We start from the raw sequence: 21,257 nt of genomic DNA, 5'->3' as shown, positions 1-21,257 counted from the left end.
ATAGGATCATTCGACTGAGATCAATCCTACATAGGAGTATCGGTGGTGTATAACATACATGGGTATCTCATCTATCCGAATAACTTATAATTTCCTAAGGGGCCATTTGACTGTACACTTGAGGTGATGAAGCTGAGAACGTTGGGAAGAGCTATTTGTCACAACACCGACAATGAAGAACGACCAAATACTGGTGACTTCATACTGCTTTTCAATTCGACCATATTCCTGTCCAACTCCATTTTCATCTAAACTAAATCTCTGTCTTCGGGAGTTTCACTTCCACTTTTCCTTCTTCTTCCACTCGCACCCTCTCCTCTTTCTGTATCATCAACCTTCAATCTATCTCTACTTGTGTCCCTTTCGCTCGACGGCCTTGTCAACATCTCAGCCTCATCATCTGACCCACCACTCAATTCACCCAACAGGGCATCCTCTTCTATATACTCTGCCGCCAACTCGCCATCACCCGTCAATTTCAGCTTACGCATCTGTTCCAAGGTCAATCGATAGATTACTATACCCGTCACGACTGATATGGTCGATGATAAGCCGATCGAAAGGAGGTTCAACCAGAATTGCAAAGGGTCTTTGGTTTCGGATGTGAGGGACGTGAGACGGGAACCGATGAATACGTGAACCATAAGACGTGGTTGGATAAGACTGCGAAGATCAGACAGGGGGCCAGTCAGTGATGTATTCCTTGGGTCAATCATAGGAAGAGAAGTAAACTCTCAAAGACGATGTCTGCGGAGCACTGTTGCTCAGAGGGAACGAAGATGAAAGTGACAAGGAAGAGAAGAAAAGAGGTTCCCTTGGTCCATTCAGAGGAGAGCAGGCTTGTTCATTGATTGATGATCGATCTGTCACTCACAGATTCGCTAATGCGAAATGCCACAATTTGACACTATCGATAGACTAAAATACCCAAGCAGGAATCAGAACAATATCAATATTTGTTGATCCACCGAATAAAGTGGTGAAATCCACTCACCGCAAACAATCCATTACCTATAGCCCAGGGTATAGGACAATACCTGATCATGATGACCAATGGTAGTCCCTTTGCTCGCATGACATTTCCGAACGCTTCCCATTTTTCATTTTTACCGAGATAACCAAGGAAGAATGTCTGATTACATTTGGATTATCACCCTAGTCAACCTTGGTGCTCTTCATGATCGATGATGATTATATTGTAGAGACATAGTATGCTGAGGTGTACTTACTCTGACAGATAAGAAAGAGATGATAGACCCCATCATTGAAGCTACGAATGCAATGATTGCTCCAGGCATCATACCGTACGTGAATCCAATTAACGTTAATGATCCCATGAATCCGAATAATGGTGGGTGGGAGCTGAGGACTGTTATAGCGACGTGAATTAGCAAAAGACACTTTTCATATACAGTATACTGAGATGAGGGTAGTGATCAAGATGTATGGCGACTTACTGCAAAACAGACCACATAGGAACATGCCTTTCCAGCCCATCTCTCTCAGCTTCAGTCCCAGATTGTTGAAGAACAACCCGATCCTCGTAGGCGTGATGATGATCACCAGAGCTAGCATCAAAAAGTGCATGAAGGTGATGAACCTGTCATACGATCGGCACATGAATCAGTATTACGATCGAGCAATGGTAATGATACACCGAGATGAAGTATCTCACCATATCGTCGCCTACGCGAAATGACAGTGAATCAGTGTACTACCATGGCATATCATATACCCTCGCACAGAGTGCTATCGTAGCCAAAGTTAGTGACGACTCACCTTCCCCTTCCTCCCTAGCTTATGATACCTATGAACCATCTCCCTTGGCAGCCCCCTCGCCCGATGGATCAGAGCGTTCCAATCGATGTTACGGATATTGAAGGTGTCATTGTTGCGTCGACGCGTAGGTGAGAGTTCCAGTCTTGGCATTGTGTTGGGCCGTACGTATCCTCTTTCGCTGCTTGGTGGACTGCAATGCTGCAATGTGCCTTTACAGGCTCGGGGTGAAGACAGTCTAGGTATGGGATCAAAGAGGATGGATGGCAGAGGATGGTGAGCTGATACTGGATCACTTTATCGGCCGGCTGTGTAAGAGCGGAGGACGACTACGAGTACGAGCATCGCAGAGGATCGGTGGAGCCCCACATCACCCCCTCACCCCTCACCATCAAAATAAAACTCCAGTAGATATTGGACAATTATCTCCCTCGCATCCGCACATGAAAGACATCTATCTTATCTACCTCATCAATCTCACCAGCACCAGTGGAGAGTATTCCTTGAACATACAAGATATCCGTTCACAGTCGTACCGACCGCTCGGTCATGGCAAACCAACCTACAGACCCCCAACCGTCCTCCACCCCATCCTCCTCATCTTCATCCATCCCACCCCGTCAATCACTCTTACAAAACCTCACTACCCAATCCCTCCTCCTCACCCAACTGTTCACCCTATTATCTTCCTCTCCATCCAGCACAGCTCCGAATCCAGGTCAGGGTGGAGGTATCGAGCAGATATACACCGCTTTGCAGCTATCCACATTGGACTTGTCGAATCTACTTCGAGATACATATACACACCAGGAAGAGTACAAGAAATTACTAGATAAGAAGAACAACCTTGAGAATCTCGAACAGAGGGTGAGAGGTCTGATAAGAGGGCTGGAACATGATAGGATCGAATTGGAACAGATGGTCGACAATGGGAAGAAAGTGAAGAAGAATATCGAACAGAGTGAGAAGAGTGAGTCTTGTCTCAACGAGAATCACTGGATCCACCGTTGCAAATTTCCTTCTGCCGAAGGTCATTTTTGGAAAACAAGACGAGCTGCAATCCTGTTATGATCATATGGAATCTACATGTACTGATCACCTATTTATGTGATTTTCATTTAGACCCAATAATCATTCCAACCCTCTTATCTCACGCGCAGAACCTCTCGCGATACTCGTCAGCACCCATCTCAAGCCTTATGTCAGATATAGACAAAAACCAATATCAACCTTGGCCGACCGAGATGGCCATGCGGATGGGTCTGTTATTCCAGATGAGCGGGAATGAAGGGATGGGTGGAATGGGTAGGACAGGTGAAGTGGGGGATGGTGAGTGCTGAGAATCTATACGGACCGAACGGTACTGATGATGTTTCTTCCGTTGAACAGAAACCAAAACTACCGAAATTATCGAACAGTCTCAACCGGCTATCGTGCATGAAGAGCCTACGAGGAGATACGATCCGGATGCCGTATTCACCCTAGATCTCAATTCGGATGATTCGGATGACGACTAGATTGATCGATCCCGTTATGATAAGATTGAATGTCATGAAAGTGAACGGAGAATTGAATGAAGGTGGTGGAGTTGGGCTTCCGCCGTTGTATTGGCTTTCAGGAGGATTGACCTTTCTACTGCTCATGTTGACTGAAGAGTGTATTTCTCTCCTCAAAATCACCTACCGGCGTCCTCTTGGACGGATCAAGTACCTCTGATATGCGGAATTTAAATACGCGGGTATCAGTCAATGCATGTTGTATGTATAGAACATAAGGGAAGCATAGACGAGTAAGCATAGTTATTGTAGTGTACAAGAATCGTAATATACGTGACTCAACTCCACTACATCATCGGTCGAAGAGTGCTCGACCTTCCATCTGGAATGTCAGTTATTTCTCTCCTCTTTCTCGTCTACCAATTCTTCAGCATCTCCCTACTAAGAGGTTCAGTCTCCATCTCATATTCCACATCGACCTTGGGTCTTCTGGCGCCTTTCTTGGTTGAAGAGCCTTTAGGAGGTTGTTTCCTCTTTGTACCTGCCAATCCACCCGAACCATTCGTAGGCGGTTTCTTGGCTTTAGGCTGTTCCTCTCCACCCTCTTCTTCGTCGTCTTCGTCTTCGCCAGAGACTTCCAAGTCGGATGGAAATTCTTGACCTTCTGAACCTTCTTCTTCAGAGTCGAATTCGTCGAACTATTATTCAGAAAGAAAAGAAATCAGCCATCCGTCGATGTTTCCAGATAATAATGATATGACGAGTTGAATTAATTTCAGAATGGAAAAATATGGGGTAAGATGTATATCTGTAGATATGTTTCGAAACCTTACTCACCTCACTACCACTATAATCCTCTAAATCACCTACACTCTCATCATCCGTATCCTCCACATATTCCCTCTCACCGCCTTCATATTCTTCTTCTTCTTCCCTCTCTTCGTCGGAATCAAGTAACGATTCATCGTCTTCCATATCCAATTCCACTTCCTTCTCTTTACCCTTTCTATCTAAATCCAGAACCTGTCTCCACACATCCTCATTTACGTTGAGAGGTTGATCACCATAAGCTTTGGAACGTAATCTCTCCAATAATTCCTTCTCGATGTTTTTCTCTAGATGAGCAGCTGCCAAGGCTTTTCGCTCTCGGGTGGCTTCTCGTCGTTCCAATTTCTTCTTGATACCTACTTTCTTTGGTCTGAGTGGCAACATGAAATATCAGCTACTCATCTTTTTATCCCGCGTCTGATAAGCTCGCCAGGATAATTCGTAAGGATATAGTGAGAAGATAGGGGATCGACTGAAACTTACTGAGCAGTCAGACTCAACCTCCTCATCTTGATCAAATACTGTGTAATCTTCGTTATACGCTGTTTACATTTATGCGTGATGAAGTTTGGCCAATATATCAATTCTTTGTCGATCTGCGAAGATCACATGCAGAATTATCAGCTGACTGAATACATGAAAAAAACGAAGTACGCATTCAATATATAACTGACCTGCTCCAATGCCTTGACATAGTTATTCGATAACTTTATCCTCTCCCACATGTTCGCAGGTGTATGAGCTCGTTCAATCGTCTTCATGTACAGATACAAGACACCTATAAACCAGTTGAACACATCAGCTGAGTCCAACAGACAAAAAGTATGGAGTTGGGATGGGAACACAACTCACCATCTTTTTCCCTCACTGTGGCATATCTAGAATTCGCCAGGGGACATGACTGTCTCGTACAGAATCCGGTCAAATTGTATTCGTTTCTACAGAAATTCTGCGTTGATGTTCTGTAGTCATAGTACCACGTATCAGCATCAACTCCCTTCGAGACATACTGGCTAGTCGAGGATGAGCTCACTTGACTTTGTAAGAGCAAAACCTGTCGGGTCGTCATCAGCGGCGGTTTCTCTCGACAAGGGAGGAGAGGCGGACTCACTGATGGTTGATGACCGTCCAGATGATATCGTCGGACTAGAACGTATCTTGTTCAGCTTGAAACCTGTAGAGACGTCTGTCCACATGATAGCTCACCTGCATATTGCCTGATAGTGATGTTTTGTATAGTTCGTGGTTGTCTGTTGCTCAAGTACTTTTCGTTCTTCAAGTGGTCAACTGTCCAACTGCTTTCTTTCTGAAAATCTTGAAATCTTGAAAATCTCGCAAAAATCAAAATAATCAGTCAACCCAGGAACGATGACCCGGGGGGTGTCACAGCGTGTAGCATAACAGCATACCAGATGAATAAGTCTGCCGTTATTTTAATCATTTAATCCCGGGAAGTACACGTGGCATCATTCGACACATCGTCATATGGCATCGGATGCGATCAGTTTGATTAACAGGAGATGTCATTTGTTTACCTTTCTACCTTCATCTCAACACGCTCAGACAACCTCAAGATGACATCCTTACTATCACAGCCGACAACAAGCAGAGCAGGCGCTCTGCTAGCTATGTGTCAGTTGAAAATTCACTGCATCGGTGTCCATAAGCTGACTCATTTTCTCAGCAATCGCTCGACCCCTTCCTCTTTTCTCTACCCGTTTACCCCACCCTTTATCAAATCGATCATTCAGCACTTCGAAACCCCGTGAAATCAGTCATTTCGACACGTATCTGTTTGTCGATAAGTTGGAGAAGAATGGGATGACGCGTAAACAGGCTGAAGGGGTAATGAGTGTCTTAGCGGAGGTAGTGGAGGAAAGTATAAAAGGGATGGAAAGTGGTTTGGTCAGTAAGGCGGAGCAGGAGAAGGTGAGTCAGCCTTCATTGAGGACGGTTCTTTATGCTTAGCATGGGATGTGTTGAGTGGATCAGAGGTAATTTCATATGATACTTTAAGATAAATGCTGATACTCTTTTATCTCTTATCTCCCCTTTCACCCTTTCGTCACTCGCCGTTTAACGCTTCTCATCGCAGCAACGTTACACCGAGAAAGTCGATTTTGCCCGACTCAAATCCGAACTTCAGCTACACGAGAAGAACGATCTATCTCTGATGAAAGCAGAGAACGACCGACTGATGGCTGATGTCGAAAAGCTCAAACAGCGCCTGAGGGAGGAAGTGACCCGTACTCAGGCAGGAGTGAGGTTAGATCTGAATTTGGAAAAAGGCAGAATAAGGGACGAATCAAGTCAACAAGAACTAAAGATCAAAGAGGTAGACACGAGGATCGAAAGTGAAATTGCAGGATTGAGGACTCAGATAGAACAAGCTAAATTTAGTATATTACAATATTTGGTTGGTGTAGCTACTGGTTCAGGTGCTTTGCTGGTGAGTCATTTGTCCAGTCCTAGTACTCTGCTATGTTTTCGCGGTATAATGGGTTCGTTCGATGCTGATCAATCTGTTTATGGGTATTTCAGCTCGCTTATATGAGAATGATGGTGAGCTTCAATAGTCTATCAAGATTTCGAACAGAGAGCTGACATCGTCTTTTGGATAGAGATAGATGTGATACCACTATCGAAACTGTACTCAACGACTCCTGTATCACATACCACGGATATAGAACATTATACACATCAGATGCATCGAGCTTTATATGGCACTCAGAGGTCATCGCAATCTGCATGTTGATCGTCTTTTGATGTCAACTTTGCGAACTGTATACATGGACATGTGATACAGAACTATTTACCCAAAATGACCACTGCACAATCTCGAAATATCTCTTTAACATAGGCTCAATGACCGATATGGTGATCAAACCCATTGATACCCATCTTACCTTTTGTCCCATTACCATTGCTGATTTTACTATCGCTCAACCACATATTCAACAAATCATCTTTATCTTTCCACCTATCTTCGCACCAACGTTGCAATGATTCCTCGTCTTGTGGTAAGCCTGATATGCCAATTCTAAAAAGGGAAAAGCATGTCACCAAGTCAGCAAGGCTGATGATCACGGGATCAATCAGAGAAACCCGATAACATACCTCTTCACATGTAGCTTATATCTATAACCTTTTTCGGTGAGATCTTTACAATTCAACTGGTCAGCCAAGGAAGGGACCTTCCATCTGTTATTCCCATTGCCAGGGGATTGATAGAGTAAGGTGAGATCGTAGATATATTTGATATGTGATATTCTGAGGGCTATTCGGATCACGTAGTTCAGCGAGATTCTGTTGTACGCCGCATCCCTAACTCACCTTGAACGGTGGATACGAAACCTTTGGTTCGGGGGAACAAAACATGCTGTAATTCATCTTTACCCTTTTGTCTAGCAAATGCTTGGGACTAGGTAAACCACATGAGCGAGAGGTGTATGAATTACGGGTAAAATTGGTACTCACCTTGAGTATCTTCGAATCAGTTCGTCTTGTCCCTTCAGGACAAAGTACGATCCAACACGGGTGATGGTTTTCTTTGACCCTCTTGAAGGCTTGTCTAAGAGACGATTATCGGATATCAGTCTACATTTTTCTCTAGCAGTGGGTTCAGGCAAAGGTGTAGTGGAGACGACACGACATACTCGATTAACCTTTGGTCATTTGTCCAATTCCTTGATACCAGTATCATACCTATTGATCCAATGTGCTCCTTCATTAGCATATCTTCAACTTCAAATCCAATGATCAACGTTAACACAGATCTCACTCACCCATCGACCAGAACGCTAAACCGAAAAATGGTATTCTAAGTATCTCTTTCTTGACAAAGTACCTCGAGTTACCCATCATCTTCGCTCGAGATGAGAGATAATGGAAGAGGTAGTAATCCGAGTATCCTAGGTGATTCTGTATCAGTGCATAGGTTAGCTATCAGCTTGAAACTCTTCAGTATGGAAGTTCATGTATACTCTCATATTACTCACCGTTATGACGAACGCACTTTCCCTTTCAGGTATCTCATCTCCAGTTACTTGCACCGCACCTTTAGCGTTCAGAGTATTTTCCCAATGATTCTGCATATACCTCCAGAACCAGTTACTACGTATGTTACTGATCAGCCTGGTTCTGTGCAGCTTTCTATGGTCACATGTGAATGGTATGGGTATCATGAAGACCTGACTTACCCAGTCCAGCATACCAACTCCCATGATTTATCTTCCGAGAAGGGCTTGACGAGTAAAGCGAATAACAAACATACGTTGGCTAGGGATACGAGGAGTATCAGATTGATGGTATGAATGACTAGTCTCAGAGTGATTGTCATGGTTTCTTATAGGCTTGAGACGGTGCTTGAGCGGTCTATACTATACAGATGTCGGTCGTGACAATGAACAGGTGAATGAGTGAATGAGGGAATGTGAGTTTCGAAGCAAAAGAGTGTATGAGAAGTGTACGATCCTGCGTCTTCTGATGATGGTATCATACGTCGAATGGAGGCATGGGAAAGAGTGTCTATGTGCTGTTGTCTCATATGAAGGTGTTGTGTATGCATGGATGAGCGAAACAGTACGAGTACATCGTGTAGTATGTTGATGTTCATCGAAGCATGGTCGTGGGTTATGACTTTGAACGAGGCACTATCTGGTTACTATCTTTGATGATATCATCCACATCAACTTCCGAATGTGGCGAAACGCAGTTTCTTCGATGCTGCTAAATTGTTCTCCTCAAGCACCTTCCGACCGACCAAGACATGCATGCAAGCCTAGTTGCTTTACAATAAGGAGAAAAACCTGAGAAAACTCTGAAAGGTTGATTCCTGACGGTATCTGAAGCGGAAGGGATGGAGGAGAGGAGGGAAATAATGGGAGAGTCAAAGGGCAAACAAGTAGACCGACTTTTTTGGCTCGAATGAGGGCGGAATAAGAAAACACTTTCAGCGTCACCAATCCCAGACATGACGAAGAGAGACGGAAACCCCACCATGGCCAAGCCATTCCGAACACAGTCTCAGCTACTGTCCAAGACCAAGTCACCTTCAAACTTTCTTTTCACAAGGTATTATCATCAAATGCCTTCCCATTGCTCGTCAGCAGCTCAACAAAAGTATCCCTTCATACCTCTTCATTTACTTCTTGACCATCCCTTTCATCGACTCATTGTTCTCCTGAAAGCGAACATCGCCTTTTCTTAATCCCAAAGGACACCATTCATTTCATCATCTCCTCAATCTGGATACAAAGATGAGGTGGGAAAGGACTGGGTCCTTTGATAGGTTTGATAATCGAAAGAAAATCGGATTCATCGAAACAGATGTCATGGATATATTCAGCACCGAGATGAAAGCAGCAAACCTTGATTGATTTGCAATTCGTCATTTATCCTCACCCGTTCATACATCACATCACCTCCCAATCATCTTTTCATCAACCCACATTTTTACAATCGTTTTTTCCTAACGTCATACTTATTTGTAAATAGTCGATCATTTGGCTGGGATCTTCTTGTCCGGCGATTCGTATACAGAATGAAGGTCACCTCCATTTTGAATCTGATTATCACAGCTTCTCTAGTCAGAGCACTCAATATACCAAGTCTTAGCAATACCACCATCATTGATAAACGACAAACTACCTCGACCGCATCAAGTAGCGAACGATATGTCTTTGCCCATTTCATGGTCGGATTTGTGAATTCGTACACCCAGGACGATTGGGATAGAGATGTGGCACTGGCAGTTAGTAAAGGCATAGATGGATTTGTAAGTGAAACACACTACAGTATTGCAGCCGACGGGCATCTCACTGATCATACCATTCGTATTTGTTTGTATGCACCCCAGGCGTTGAACTGTGACGGTCAAGATGCAAACGCCCAACAACTTCAATACGCATTCACAGCAGCCTCTTCATCAAATTTCAAATTATTCATCTCACCCGATTTCGTACATTATTCATACGAGGACCCCGGTCCCGTGTCGGAATTACTCAAACTTTGGGTCACCCAAGGTGCATATTTCCAATTTGATGGTAAACCTTTCGTGAGCTCTTTCTGGGGTGAAGGAACGGATTGGGTCAAAGTGAGGGAGAATGTTGGAGTGGATCTATACGTTTGTCCGTATTACTATGCGAGTCAAGCTGCTGTGGACACGCCAGGTCTGGATGGTCTGTTCTCTTGGTAGGTCGACTGTCCATCCTGATTTACCTGAGATCTCAGACGAGCATCGAATTCTGGCCGAAGATAATTAAGCTGACGTTCGTCTGACCATGCAGGAAAACATGGCCAGGTGAAGGTCAAGATACCGTCGTATTCGAGAATATGACGACAGCTCCTGACGAAGAGTACTTGAGTCTATTGGCGCCATTGGATAAAGCATACATGGCACCTGTATCACCATGGTGTGAGTGTTTTTTTGGAAAAACAATGACTCCATTTAGATTTCTACTTTGTAGTCAGCTGACTCCCTTTTCCTCATGCAGTCTACTCCCACCTCCCAGCTTCGACTGGCTACGCGAAAAATTATCATCTCTACTCCGATACCCTCTGGCCTACAAGATGGCAACAAATCCTCGATCTTGTCACTCAGTACCCTGACCAGGTAAGATTCGTTGAAATTATCACATGGAATGATTGGACCGAATCATCCTTGATCACTCCGTACCGAGGAACGATGGAGACCGATGGTATTAAAGATTGGGCAGAAGATTTTGATCATTCTGCTTTTATGGATATGATGGGTCCCTTCATCTCTGCTTTCAAAGCTGGGAATGCGCTACCAGAACTTACGGAGAATAGGTTGGTGTGGTGGTATAGACCGACTCTCAAAGCTGCAGAGTGAGTCTACCATCTTCACCCAACAAAAGAATATATATTCCACTGACAATTACTTGACTTAGGTGCTCGGGTACTGATAGCGTCGGTGAGAAGCCTCGAGGGTGGGATGTAAGTGGCACCATGGTCCCAGATAACAAGTTGATTAGAAAAGTCACTCATGTGATTTACCTTATGGTCATGTAGATGGCCGCAGACTCCGTTTTTCTAGCGGCACTTACCACTGGTCCAGCTACTGTGACGGTGACAATTGGCGGTACAGCCTCATCTCAGCAAGTTGACGGTGCAGGCGTACATACCCTTGCGTTCCCCATGAGCGTAGGAGGCGTGAGCTTCCAGATGGATGTAGATGGCGGTGGAAGTGCAAGTGGACAAGGTGCCATTGAGATCTCGGACCAATGTTATGTGAGTTCTCAGATGTGCCTTCCGCAAGAATTGCGGTTGATAACATTTGGTGGTCATAGAGAGGAGTTTATAACTTTAATGTTCTCGCCGGTACTGCCGCTGCTGACGGCACAACATCTGGAACTTCCAACACCGGTGGAGCTTCTGCTCCTGTATCTTCTGCAGCGGCGCCTTCTAGTACCGCTGGTGGATCAGATGATTCATCCGCTGAATCCATGGCGCCCGATGGCGGTGTGGCGACCACTCAACAATCATCATCTGCGTATTCCACTCCTTCAGATGGTGGTGTCGTTAGGACCCAACAACCTACCTCTGCATCTTCAGCTCCTGCGGGTGGTGCTGTCAGTTCCACCGTACCAGCTCAATCTTACAGTACTCGTCCCTGGGGCGGTTGGAGGACCGGAGGATGGGGCAATCGGTAGACATCCTTCCTCTCAGACAGAACATAAAGGTCGCAAATCGATTATTTACTCCCTTCTATTTTACTGTTTTTCTTTCTTCGCGTGTTGCTACCACCACTATAATTGATACTATAACGACATGTGCAGCGTAAAGGGTACTCAACTGCCATGTGTTAACAGATCTAGGCTCTTTCTGGCTATACTTCGGAATGTGCCAGGTTTTCGACTTCCATGTATGACCTACATTAGCCCTCGTAATACCAGCGGCGTGAGCTCACATAAAAGCCGACCTTTGTCTGATGTTGTATTCAAGGAATGAAAGGATTGAACCAGAAGTCAATCTCAGAACCTCTCTCGCCCTCTAACCGCTGCCCATACACATACATATGCCTCTAGCGTGCATCAACCCTTTTTCTAGTCCTTGACAATCATCTACATACTGTTCTTTCACACCATTCAGAGATTTGAGACGAGTGAACTCTTCATCATACCTACACTGCGTTGGACAAAACCATAACCATGCCTGAACTTTCGGAAACTCCCTCAGAAAAATCATATTTTTGGCTGAGAAGAGAGGATGAGGAACCCATACTTGATAGTGAGCGACTCGACTGTGTCCGCCCCACCACTGCTGACGAGGTTGCAATTCTCAGCGAGATCCTCTTACGGAGACGGTCTTCTGGGGGATTCAGGCTCGAAAGCATCTGGAATACCTTCTTTCACACCTGACACAATCAAGCCTGGGGTCTCGAAAGACCCTATCTTCGACGATGACGAGGATGGAGAAGGCAATTCAGTTGAATTCATCATCGATGCTAGCAAGCGAGCTGAACACAATGCCAAATTAATCAGAATCTTGAGATCCCACCTGCAAGGAGAGATCAGCACTCGTTGTTGGGAATCTGATCAGCAATGCTATACAAGATTTTCCGAGGACATTCAAAACCTGCCTACCGGCACTTCTATAGATGAGTACATCACTCTGTTGCAGGATGTAAGAATTGAGTGTGGTTTCGAGCACTCTTTCAATTTGGGTGATGACGAACAGCTACAACGAAGATTAGATGCCATTCATGCCTGGACTGACTTACAATCTGCGGATTATGTCCTGCCTAGATATTCATCTTCCACTTTACAAGGGTTTTTATCTTTACATAGCGTTCAAAACGATAAGATGCCCAGTATGGAAGAGGTCCTCGCAGAGAAGACGAGACTGGCAGAACGAGGAGATTCATCTTACGGAAGATGGGCCGGATCTTTCTTCGAAAAGCTCAGAGGGAAACAATCTTTGACGAATGACGATAAGGCAAGCCTAAAGCAATTTGCCTATTGGAACAGAGGATACCGGCCGGGCAATTCGATGGGCCTCTCAGAGGCACAACACCGAGGTAGAAAGGCTTTCTGCGACACCTTCGTACCGAAAATTTCAATTTCGTCTGGTAGTTCTCATACAGCGAACTCTACGGGAGACTCGGTGGTTCCCAGATTGCCAGCTCCCCCGAGAGCACTTGATGGTAGCAACTTGATCCAATTGTAGCTACAGTGTTGTAAAAATGGTCATCGTCATTGTGGCAAATTTGGGGATGTAGCACAGCCAGCCGTACTAGAATGGTCATTCGGGGCACCTCTCTAGAGCAGGTTCAACATGCATTGTCCCTCTCATTGTCAATACACGATACCTTCACGTAAGACCTTGGTCAAAAGATACATCGGAAGATTCATGGCAGCGTTGTTTCACCTAAACGGTGAGATGCCGTATTGCCGATACACCTCTATCAGGAAAAAGCTTGAGTCAATCCAACAGAGCATGCTCGGAGTTGCCATGCAAAAGGGGAGGTCTTTAAGCAGTGAGCTCCATGATGCAATGCCTACGTGAGATTGTTTGAATACCACAAAGGAGTGCTATTCACACAGAAGTCGCTACCGGCTCCTTCGGCACAGCTCAACGTTTGTCGATGGACATCAAAGGACACGTTAACTTACTTCCTCAAAGTTCTTGGAATGAGCTACACCGCCATTCCTGTCAATTTCAGATGCAAAAAGCTACCACGGGGAGGAAGTAGTGACTGTTTTGATCTCTTCCCTCTACCCACACCCTCCTATTATATAGCAATACTGGTGATTTTCACATTCTTTTGCCTTCTTCGTTGTCACTGTGCTACACCTAATCTGCACACACATCTCATGATGTCTCTGGAAATGTCAAATGGGCCTAAGCCTTACGCCTGGCTTCGAAAAGACCTGGTATTCTCTGGTGATGGTGAGTCCATATTTTTGAAACAGCGCAAGAACCGCTGACTGGATGGTAACTTGAATTACTAATACTGTATGCAACTGTACTCATATATCTTTAGCAAATACCGACCGGCTGCCCGAACTGGACGACACCACTGCAGCTCAGTCGGGCACAACCTTCATCGAAGATCCTACCCAAAGGGCTAGACATAACAGCCAAATGATTACTAAACTCGTAGCTAATCAATCAACTACACCGTATAACGAACCAAGCCTGTACCTCGATGGCCAAGCTCTTAAAGAGTAACACAAATCCATCAAAGGTGAATTATTCGCTTCAACAGATGAATATATCAGTTTGCTGAAGGATACACGGGATACTGCCAGACTAAACAACTCATTGCAATCTGCTAGAGATAAAGAGGAGGCGTCTCAACAAGCTTGGCATAGCTTACAGTCTACTGAATATGAATTGCCTGTATATTCCCCTTCGACGGTCCAAGGGTTCTTATCTCTTAAAAGTGTAAGGTTCGAAAAGCGAATGCCAAATTGGGAAGAAATCGTTCAAGAAGGTGAGACTGCTGCTTATTCATGCAACCTAGCAGAGACTCCAGGTCAGTTAGAGGATTTCCACACAATGTCGAAAAGCGAAACGCTCTCGCACGTGGATGAGCCAATGATCTTATCATTGGATACTCAAGATGGCAATGCACCTGCTCAACGAAATCCTTTCGGAATGGGTAATCCGTTTGGGATGTCAAGGGGCTTTGGAAGAGGAAACTCTTTTGTGGAGGGAGACCCCTTCAGAGCTAGGCAAGCATTCACACAATCTACTGTGAAGAAAGATTTCTGAGATGCATATGGATAAGACTTTACTCTGGATAAAGTTATGGTTTTTGTTTATATGCTGATTTTCTGCACCCTCATGCATGCGTATCGATAAGATTTGTTTCCCTCTGAGATGTCCTGTTGATCCTACATTACCACAGTGCAGTATATTGCCATGTTTGGCTTAAAATGCCAGTTTTTGTTAGCCGCTGAGGAATGTCTCGAGGGCTATACGACCCAAACAGTGCATGCACACTACCAGACATTCTTTCACAGTCGTCTCCCAACTCTCGTCGCTGGATTTGTAAATATATATATATATATATACATACCATGTCGTTGCCCACTGAGAAGAAGTCCTCTACTCTTTTGCCGACTACCCATCTCTACATTTAAATCGATAAGCAACGAACAGTCATGACTACGAAAAATTTAATAAAACATGACCTTGAAACCCTATTTTTACTGTCATTGGTATGTTCTCAAACCACATATCGACTTGAACCGGAGTCAGTCTGCTGATGCGGATCTCACTTTACCACCGGTAGATAACGACCAAGTCTTCGCTTTTTCTGCGTAGGTCTGCCCAAGATAGATCCTTAGCCTTACTTGAGTTCACTGGGGGTTTCGTGACTTGCGCATCTTCATCAGTTTTTACTTGGTAGCGACAGAAGACGACCATATCAGGCAAGCCGGTCCTCAAAGGAAGCACATCGTATTGGGCAGACACAGAGATCGACAGTTTCTCAGTGAGATCCGATCGAAACAGCAACTCCACGAATTGGAGATCGACACCCGCGGTGATTACTCGTATCTTGCGAGAGATGATCCGGGAGTCAGACAGAGACGACGTCTAGCCGAAGATTCATGGTCAGAGTTCAAGTCAGACAGATCATTCTCTTCTTCTATAGGTAGAGGAGCTGCTCAGTGGGGTGAGAACGATAATCCATTGCAAATGAATCTTGACGAAGAGCTATCAAAGATCGAGAAGGCTCTTCGAGGGATTTACACAAAAAGAAGGAGTGAGAATATATTGGAAGAACCGCTTGAGGGTGATAGCGAGAGATACGAGATGGAGAATACCCTTATAGGAAGATTACGATCTAAGCAGTGCTTCGTCGAGTCTATGACGACCTGGGGAGACACCGGCACTGGCAGGAGCTTGGATTGGCATGATGCATAAGATCAGGTTGCCACATTGGATTGATGCTGTCATATTTCCGATATTCTCCGATGTTACCTGGTGCTGCTGTGATTTGATTATTTGATTCCGTATTGGCAGTGAATGCCACTGCGGTTGAGAAGACCAATGATATCGTCCGAGATTGTAGATTGATTGTACAGACAGCATAAATCAACTGGTACTTTCTTACCATTGATATCTTACACATCACCATCACCACCACTCACACCCCTTACCCACCATGCCTTCTCTCACCAAGATGATCTTCGGGAACGGTCCTCTCGGCCCTTCGTAAGTGTATCTTTCACGAAGGGGAATTGAATAATCTCATGGAGGGATGCTAATTTGTTCACTTGGTATCCGTATCTATCCGACATTTCGACATCATCAAATAACAATGTCAATGTCATGCAACTCCTCCCTCGCCTCACCCACTTTCTTACTCATTTCATCTCGTCAATTTCCACTTCCTTCTTGAATCGCCAACAACAGCCTCGCCCCATGGATCAGACAAAGACCTGGACTCCAAAAGTACTGGGCCAGATGGTCAAACTTCTACAAGAACGCTGCTGGTTATAGACAAAAGGGTTATCTCTATGATGATTTGATCGTAGAGGAAACCCCTCAAGTGCAAAAGGTGGGTCATAATCTTGAGATCAAGTCCGAAGTGAGATGGAGGATGGTATGGTAGATCGAATGTGTCTATGAGAAGAAATCGTGGGATCCGATTGGGGCACAATCGAATCGAAGCGGAGCGAAGAGTTATGTATAGAAGGGCGCAAGGCGAGAGTGACGGAGAGAAAGACATTCACAGAGAAGGGATCTGGGGAATCAGAATGTCTAGTACTGTCAATACGGAGGATGTGAATCAGAAATTCGTGTTGAGCTGCGAGGGATAGGACAGGGTCGATTTGCTGCTTGATTAGGATGCGTAGCAGTGGGTTTGGGATACGATGGACTAAGCGCTGACTGGCATTTTCATGCTCATGTGCAGGCTCTCCAACGTCTCTCCCCTCAACAACGATACGACCGAGTATTCCGAATGCGAAGAGGTATCCAACAATCAATGGGACACAAGAAGCTTCCCAAGGAGCAATGGACTACTCCTGAGCAAGTGAGTAGTGTTGTTCTGCTCATCAAATCCAGTCCACTTCCGAAACTATCAATTTGCTACATGCTCTTCTGGGTTTCATGGCCAACACCTGGAAGACTACTATCCTTGCATGCGTACAGAGCTCCAACTGACCTTTGCCCATCCACCACAGGACGTCCGATACCTCACACCATTGATCGAACAGGTGGTTGCCGAAGAAGCTGAACGAGCCGAATGGGACTACATGACTGTCGAAAAGATTCAACAAAAACGAGCAGAAAAGAGAAACATCTTCTCCAAGCGGGAAGGTACCCACTAAACGGTCAACATATTGTGGATGGATTGGAGTTGGAGTTGGAGTTAAGGTTGAAAACGGATGGATGGATATTCTCATAATCTCATAAATGCATTGCATTTTTCTCCATTCTATGACTGTTCACTCATTGGATCGAGAATTGCCTTTCTTCTCCATCTGATCTCAGACCTCTTGATTCCTCCGGATTGGAGGAAGGGAACTGAGTGGAAGTTTCTCGAGGAGGGTTGGATCCGTATATGATACGTTGAGCGAGTACAGCTAACGCAAATTACGACAGTGACAAAAGTCAGCTCAATTATTCAAGAACTAAGTGGAAACTCGGTGAAGATAGATAAAGATATACTCACCGCTGTCCCAACATAGTGTCATAATCGCAGTCACTTTGAACTGTATTGGTGATCCCCTGATGAAGAAGTAGACGGTCCTTCAGTGGGGGAGAAGGAGTCAGTTATGAGTATCAATCTCGATGTTGGTCCCGGAAGATAGGACATAGAGCTCACTTGTACGCATCACCGAAGAACCAGCCTGCTAGAGTGGATGATCTGAATCCATAACATGATTTACGCTTGAAGTTGGATATGAATTGTGGGATTGGCAACGTTGATTCTGTATTAGAGAGAGGCAAGGATATCAGCTGTGGTCTCTTGAGGAGTTGACTTGGGACAAAATTGGCATAGCGATGAAAGATCACACATACCGATCGTAAGAGCAACGAAACCCAATCTGTTCATCCATTATTCAATTAGCTAGTCTTCATATATGCAGTTGGAACTGAAAATAGCTCACGCATCGATATACCTATACCCATCACCCAAATACAGTCAGGTTCAGTGATCATTACACATTCCGCTAATGCAAGCATATAGGAATCTTACCACATCCATCTCCCCAGTATTATCTGTAAAAATCCCAATGCAAGTATCAGAGCAGCCAGAAACTCAAGGTAACTTCCATATCCCTCCCATTGCCAAAACTCAAAAGGTCTTTTACTCTTCCCGCTCCCACTCATAGAGGTAGGCGGTTGGTTTATGTAATCCGAATCCTGCCTTACATGCCCCATCGTTGGAGGGTCTTCTGAAGTTGGCGGTAAAGGCGATAAGGGGGCGTAGTCGGATGATTCGGAAGGGGTTTTGTAATGGAGACAAATAGCTAGAAGGCCAAGTTGGGATATTATCAAGAGGAGAGATTGAATGAGTAGAGCTATTGGTCAATAATGATGATCAGTACATCGTACACAAGCTTTTACGATTGCCACACCGAGTAAATTGCAGGCTCGATGGGCCGATACACTCACGTATTTCAAACCTGTTGCCTAGCCAAAAGAAGACACGTATTATGTTGGCTACGAGCAGTACACCGCATACGTCTATAAATGGAATTTATGAGCTTGTTCATCGATCACAAGTTGAGTTGCTGGACGATGGTCGAGATTAATTGCAATGATGGAATGCATACCGTGAGTGAATCCTGAAGAGTCTCTAGGGGAGGTAAAGTCAAGATGAAACGTCAGCATATGCCAGATCGCAAAAGCGCAGTGCATCTAGGTAAGATTTCCTGAGACTCACTTCTTCTTCACGATACTATATGCCTTTCGTAGGCATCAGCCTAGGTTTATACCCACATGTACCCCGTCACAAAGCTTACCTGGTCTGCGTAGATGAGCGGAGACCTAGGGTCAGAGATCAGCATGGATATCTTGGATTGTCGAAAGCTGAAAGAAGAAAGTTGCGCTACTCACCCCACAGCCATACCTATCCCAGCTAGAGTTTCGATGACTCCCATGATAGCGATCCAGCTTCAGTATAGATTCCGAAGATACTGCTGTGCGAGTGTTGAGAGTAAAAATCTGATAATTTATGAAGATATACTCGTTGAAAGCAAAGGTGACTTATGGCAAGTGACCAGTTGGACTGACAGTAGTCCGGTTAATCTGTTAATCCGGAGGATCAACTCATTCAGCACCGAACACAATCAGTCTCAAAGAAATAACAACATAATACGTTATGTCACATCGGCTCAGGCTCTCGCTGAAACTCTCATCATTGACGGAGACAGCTCCGCGGCCCCAGTGGATTGAGTGACTTTTCAGCGTGGGAAAGTGCAATATCCAGGGAAGAAGCCACTTAATGCAGCAGCTCAAACAAGTATAGCCTTCATCTGCTTTGCCACAGCTTTCAACACTGCGCAGAACAAAGCAGCTACATCTACGGTTCAAAACCCATGCAGATCCTGATATCGCCAAAGAGACGAAGAAGCTTGTTAATGCTTCTATCCCAATGCGTATCATGCACCGTAGCGAATTTATACAAAGTCATGCATTCATGTCTCCCATCACACAGTATCCCGCCCTTTCCTCGCATCTTCTTTACGTTGCGCGATCTACAGTAGGTAATGCAGATATCAGTTCTAGTCTTTTCTAGACTAAGATGCGAGGTTGCGACTAGACGTAAGGTCATTAGATCACTCACCCATTTACCTTTACATTCCCTGTATGCTGCGAAGAAATCTAGACACTGATCAGATCAAGGTCAGCTATGACATCGTCAACGTGTTTGGGGGGATTGAGTTGTACATCCGATCGCATTATACAAAAGAGGACATGCGATAAGTAGAGACGTATATTTATAAGGGGGGTAAGAGCAGAGGTACGGAAAGAACATTTAACTCACCTCGTCTCGATTGTAATGCGTCCTTTCCAAGCATGCTAATGATGCTTTCGAAGCTGCTTCACATGGGTCTGCGTACTGTTCACATGATCCAAGATGAGACTCACTCCCATTAGCTTTTCGAACGTTTTCGCGGTCCGCCCTCATTCTATGTCGATTGAGATCAACCAACCATAACATACCTTGGAAGCTGCCATTCGACCCTAAGATTGATGATCAGTCATATCAGCAAAAGGTCTCAGCATGATCACAACCAGAGAGATCTGCTTGCGGCGGCAATGGAAGCAAATGACGGATCATACCACTTCACAACTCACCCTGAACGTATTCTTGTAATCCGCCGGTTCCGACAAAGCCGCTGAAGGAGGTAGCGGGCGATCGGCTAAAGGCGTTGGATTCTTGGAAGGTGGAACTTGAGATGCCATGGCTGGTGTCAACAGCTTGGACTTGAATTGCCTGTATCAGTGACTTGTATCTTAAGTATGAGTCGATTGTACGAAGATGTTGGGTTATGAAGATCCGAGATGTTCGTCAGAGCCATGAAACAATCGCCTTTGGCCGTCTGAACATCTGGAAAATGAAGACATGAAATTCGGAAGAATGGTGCCCCACACTCTACACTCCTGCCCTTCGTTCCATTTGGTGACAGAATGGAGGGAGACTCAGACCTCTCAAGTCCGAAGCTGTCTTGTGATACGACCACTGCTGTCTCTGTAGATTCAGTGACAGGTCTACGCATTTATGTTGAAGGGTGATAGCACTGTGTTGATGAAAAGGTCTTCCAATGAGTGCTATCTCGAGCATTTCACTCGCTCACTCTTTTGTGTCAATAAGATACAACACTCAGCTCGGTTGTATGGAAACACCTCATTCCATGGTCAGAATCACGGTGGAGCGTCTCTGTCTTCGTGCGACCATCTGCTGCCTTCTTTACACAGTCCTGAGGTATGCATGAATGATGAAGGATACCCGTAGATGTCGAGAGATGAATGGTGAATTCCCGTATGCGGGTTAATCCGGCCGATCAGCTAGATCACGTAACCCGATTGATTCCCTATTTTTTTAGAGTTGGCTCCCAACCCAAAGACAACAACCACAGCCAACGTCATTATAAATGTGAACGTATGCATCGAATATCTTCATATTACCAAGCAAATACCAAGCTTATGGCTCCAACTCGACCT

At 44.9% G+C, this 21,257-nt stretch overlaps 12 protein-coding genes across 12 annotated transcripts; 7 read left to right on the top strand and 5 right to left on the bottom strand.

The window, feature by feature from the left end:
• Positions 1-248: 248 nt before the first annotated feature.
• On the bottom strand, positions 249-1,929 carry I203_100023 (uncharacterized protein; the record flags this gene model as incomplete). Its single annotated transcript, XM_019151489.1, has 7 exons — positions 249-663; positions 875-918; positions 995-1,132; positions 1,230-1,369; positions 1,458-1,600; positions 1,676-1,686; positions 1,780-1,929. 7 exons carry the CDS (start codon positions 1,927-1,929, stop codon positions 249-251), a joined length of 1,041 nt encoding a protein of 346 aa, XP_018999221.1.
• Positions 1,930-2,325: 396 nt separating this feature from the next.
• I203_100022 (uncharacterized protein) lies at positions 2,326-3,293 on the top strand (the record flags this gene model as incomplete). The annotated part of the gene is made up of 3 exons (XM_019151488.1): positions 2,326-2,746; positions 2,899-3,105; positions 3,166-3,293. 3 exons carry the CDS (start codon positions 2,326-2,328, stop codon positions 3,291-3,293), a joined length of 756 nt encoding a protein of 251 aa, XP_018999220.1.
• A 395-nt stretch (positions 3,294-3,688) lies between these two features.
• I203_100021 (uncharacterized protein) lies at positions 3,689-5,312 on the bottom strand (the record flags this gene model as incomplete). The annotated part of the gene is made up of 8 exons (XM_019151487.1): positions 3,689-3,970; positions 4,110-4,470; positions 4,584-4,696; positions 4,775-4,878; positions 4,953-5,062; positions 5,134-5,154; positions 5,212-5,246; positions 5,307-5,312. 8 exons carry the CDS (start codon positions 5,310-5,312, stop codon positions 3,689-3,691), a joined length of 1,032 nt encoding a protein of 343 aa, XP_018999219.1.
• A 362-nt stretch (positions 5,313-5,674) lies between these two features.
• Positions 5,675-6,704, top strand: I203_100020 (uncharacterized protein; the record flags this gene model as incomplete). The annotated part of the gene is made up of 4 exons (XM_065516558.1): positions 5,675-5,732; positions 5,785-6,029; positions 6,196-6,549; positions 6,642-6,704. 4 exons carry the CDS (start codon positions 5,675-5,677, stop codon positions 6,702-6,704), a joined length of 720 nt encoding a protein of 239 aa, XP_065373376.1.
• A 258-nt stretch (positions 6,705-6,962) lies between these two features.
• I203_100019 (uncharacterized protein) lies at positions 6,963-8,439 on the bottom strand (the record flags this gene model as incomplete). The annotated part of the gene is made up of 8 exons (XM_019151485.1): positions 6,963-7,140; positions 7,218-7,377; positions 7,434-7,521; positions 7,578-7,671; positions 7,757-7,805; positions 7,886-8,021; positions 8,099-8,213; positions 8,300-8,439. The coding sequence occupies 8 exons, from the start codon at positions 8,437-8,439 to the stop codon at positions 6,963-6,965; spliced, it is 960 nt and encodes a 319-aa protein (XP_018999217.1).
• A 1,203-nt stretch (positions 8,440-9,642) lies between these two features.
• Positions 9,643-11,773, top strand: I203_100018 (uncharacterized protein; the record flags this gene model as incomplete). Its single annotated transcript, XM_019151484.1, has 7 exons — positions 9,643-9,876; positions 9,958-10,292; positions 10,388-10,515; positions 10,595-10,949; positions 11,012-11,057; positions 11,133-11,351; positions 11,411-11,773. 7 exons carry the CDS (start codon positions 9,643-9,645, stop codon positions 11,771-11,773), a joined length of 1,680 nt encoding a protein of 559 aa, XP_018999216.1.
• Positions 11,774-12,271: 498 nt separating this feature from the next.
• Positions 12,272-13,289, top strand: I203_100017 (uncharacterized protein; the record flags this gene model as incomplete). The annotated part of the gene is made up of 2 exons (XM_019151483.1): positions 12,272-12,350; positions 12,406-13,289. The coding sequence occupies 2 exons, from the start codon at positions 12,272-12,274 to the stop codon at positions 13,287-13,289; spliced, it is 963 nt and encodes a 320-aa protein (XP_018999215.1).
• Positions 13,290-13,939: 650 nt separating this feature from the next.
• On the top strand, positions 13,940-14,840 carry I203_100016 (uncharacterized protein; the record flags this gene model as incomplete). The annotated part of the gene is made up of 3 exons (XM_019151482.1): positions 13,940-14,012; positions 14,107-14,290; positions 14,375-14,840. 3 exons carry the CDS (start codon positions 13,940-13,942, stop codon positions 14,838-14,840), a joined length of 723 nt encoding a protein of 240 aa, XP_018999214.1.
• A 417-nt stretch (positions 14,841-15,257) lies between these two features.
• On the top strand, positions 15,258-15,998 carry I203_100015 (uncharacterized protein; the record flags this gene model as incomplete). The annotated part of the gene is made up of 2 exons (XM_019151481.1): positions 15,258-15,391; positions 15,467-15,998. The coding sequence occupies 2 exons, from the start codon at positions 15,258-15,260 to the stop codon at positions 15,996-15,998; spliced, it is 666 nt and encodes a 221-aa protein (XP_018999213.1).
• A 241-nt stretch (positions 15,999-16,239) lies between these two features.
• Positions 16,240-17,410, top strand: I203_100014 (uncharacterized protein; the record flags this gene model as incomplete). Its single annotated transcript, XM_019151480.1, has 4 exons — positions 16,240-16,289; positions 16,491-16,635; positions 16,993-17,112; positions 17,264-17,410. The coding sequence occupies 4 exons, from the start codon at positions 16,240-16,242 to the stop codon at positions 17,408-17,410; spliced, it is 462 nt and encodes a 153-aa protein (XP_018999212.1).
• Positions 17,411-17,531: 121 nt separating this feature from the next.
• Positions 17,532-19,189, bottom strand: I203_100013 (uncharacterized protein; the record flags this gene model as incomplete). The annotated part of the gene is made up of 11 exons (XM_019151479.1): positions 17,532-17,665; positions 17,755-17,831; positions 17,908-18,013; positions 18,105-18,130; positions 18,194-18,205; positions 18,283-18,607; positions 18,702-18,773; positions 18,863-18,885; positions 18,973-18,995; positions 19,052-19,076; positions 19,146-19,189. 11 exons carry the CDS (start codon positions 19,187-19,189, stop codon positions 17,532-17,534), a joined length of 867 nt encoding a protein of 288 aa, XP_018999211.1.
• A 549-nt stretch (positions 19,190-19,738) lies between these two features.
• Positions 19,739-20,498, bottom strand: I203_100012 (cytochrome c oxidase-assembly factor COX23, mitochondrial; the record flags this gene model as incomplete). Its single annotated transcript, XM_019151478.1, has 5 exons — positions 19,739-19,786; positions 19,876-19,920; positions 20,077-20,151; positions 20,256-20,276; positions 20,391-20,498. 5 exons carry the CDS (start codon positions 20,496-20,498, stop codon positions 19,739-19,741), a joined length of 297 nt encoding a protein of 98 aa, XP_018999210.1.
• Positions 20,499-21,257: the final 759 nt, after the last annotated feature.

The sequence above is a fragment of the Kwoniella mangroviensis genome, assembly GCF_000507465.2.
Source record: "Kwoniella mangroviensis CBS 8507 chromosome 1 map unlocalized Ctg01, whole genome shotgun sequence".
NCBI lineage: Eukaryota > Fungi > Basidiomycota > Tremellomycetes > Tremellales > Cryptococcaceae > Kwoniella > Kwoniella mangrovensis.
The sequence above is the reverse complement of the archived record's forward strand: the minus strand, read 5'-3'. Positions and strand labels throughout refer to the sequence as shown.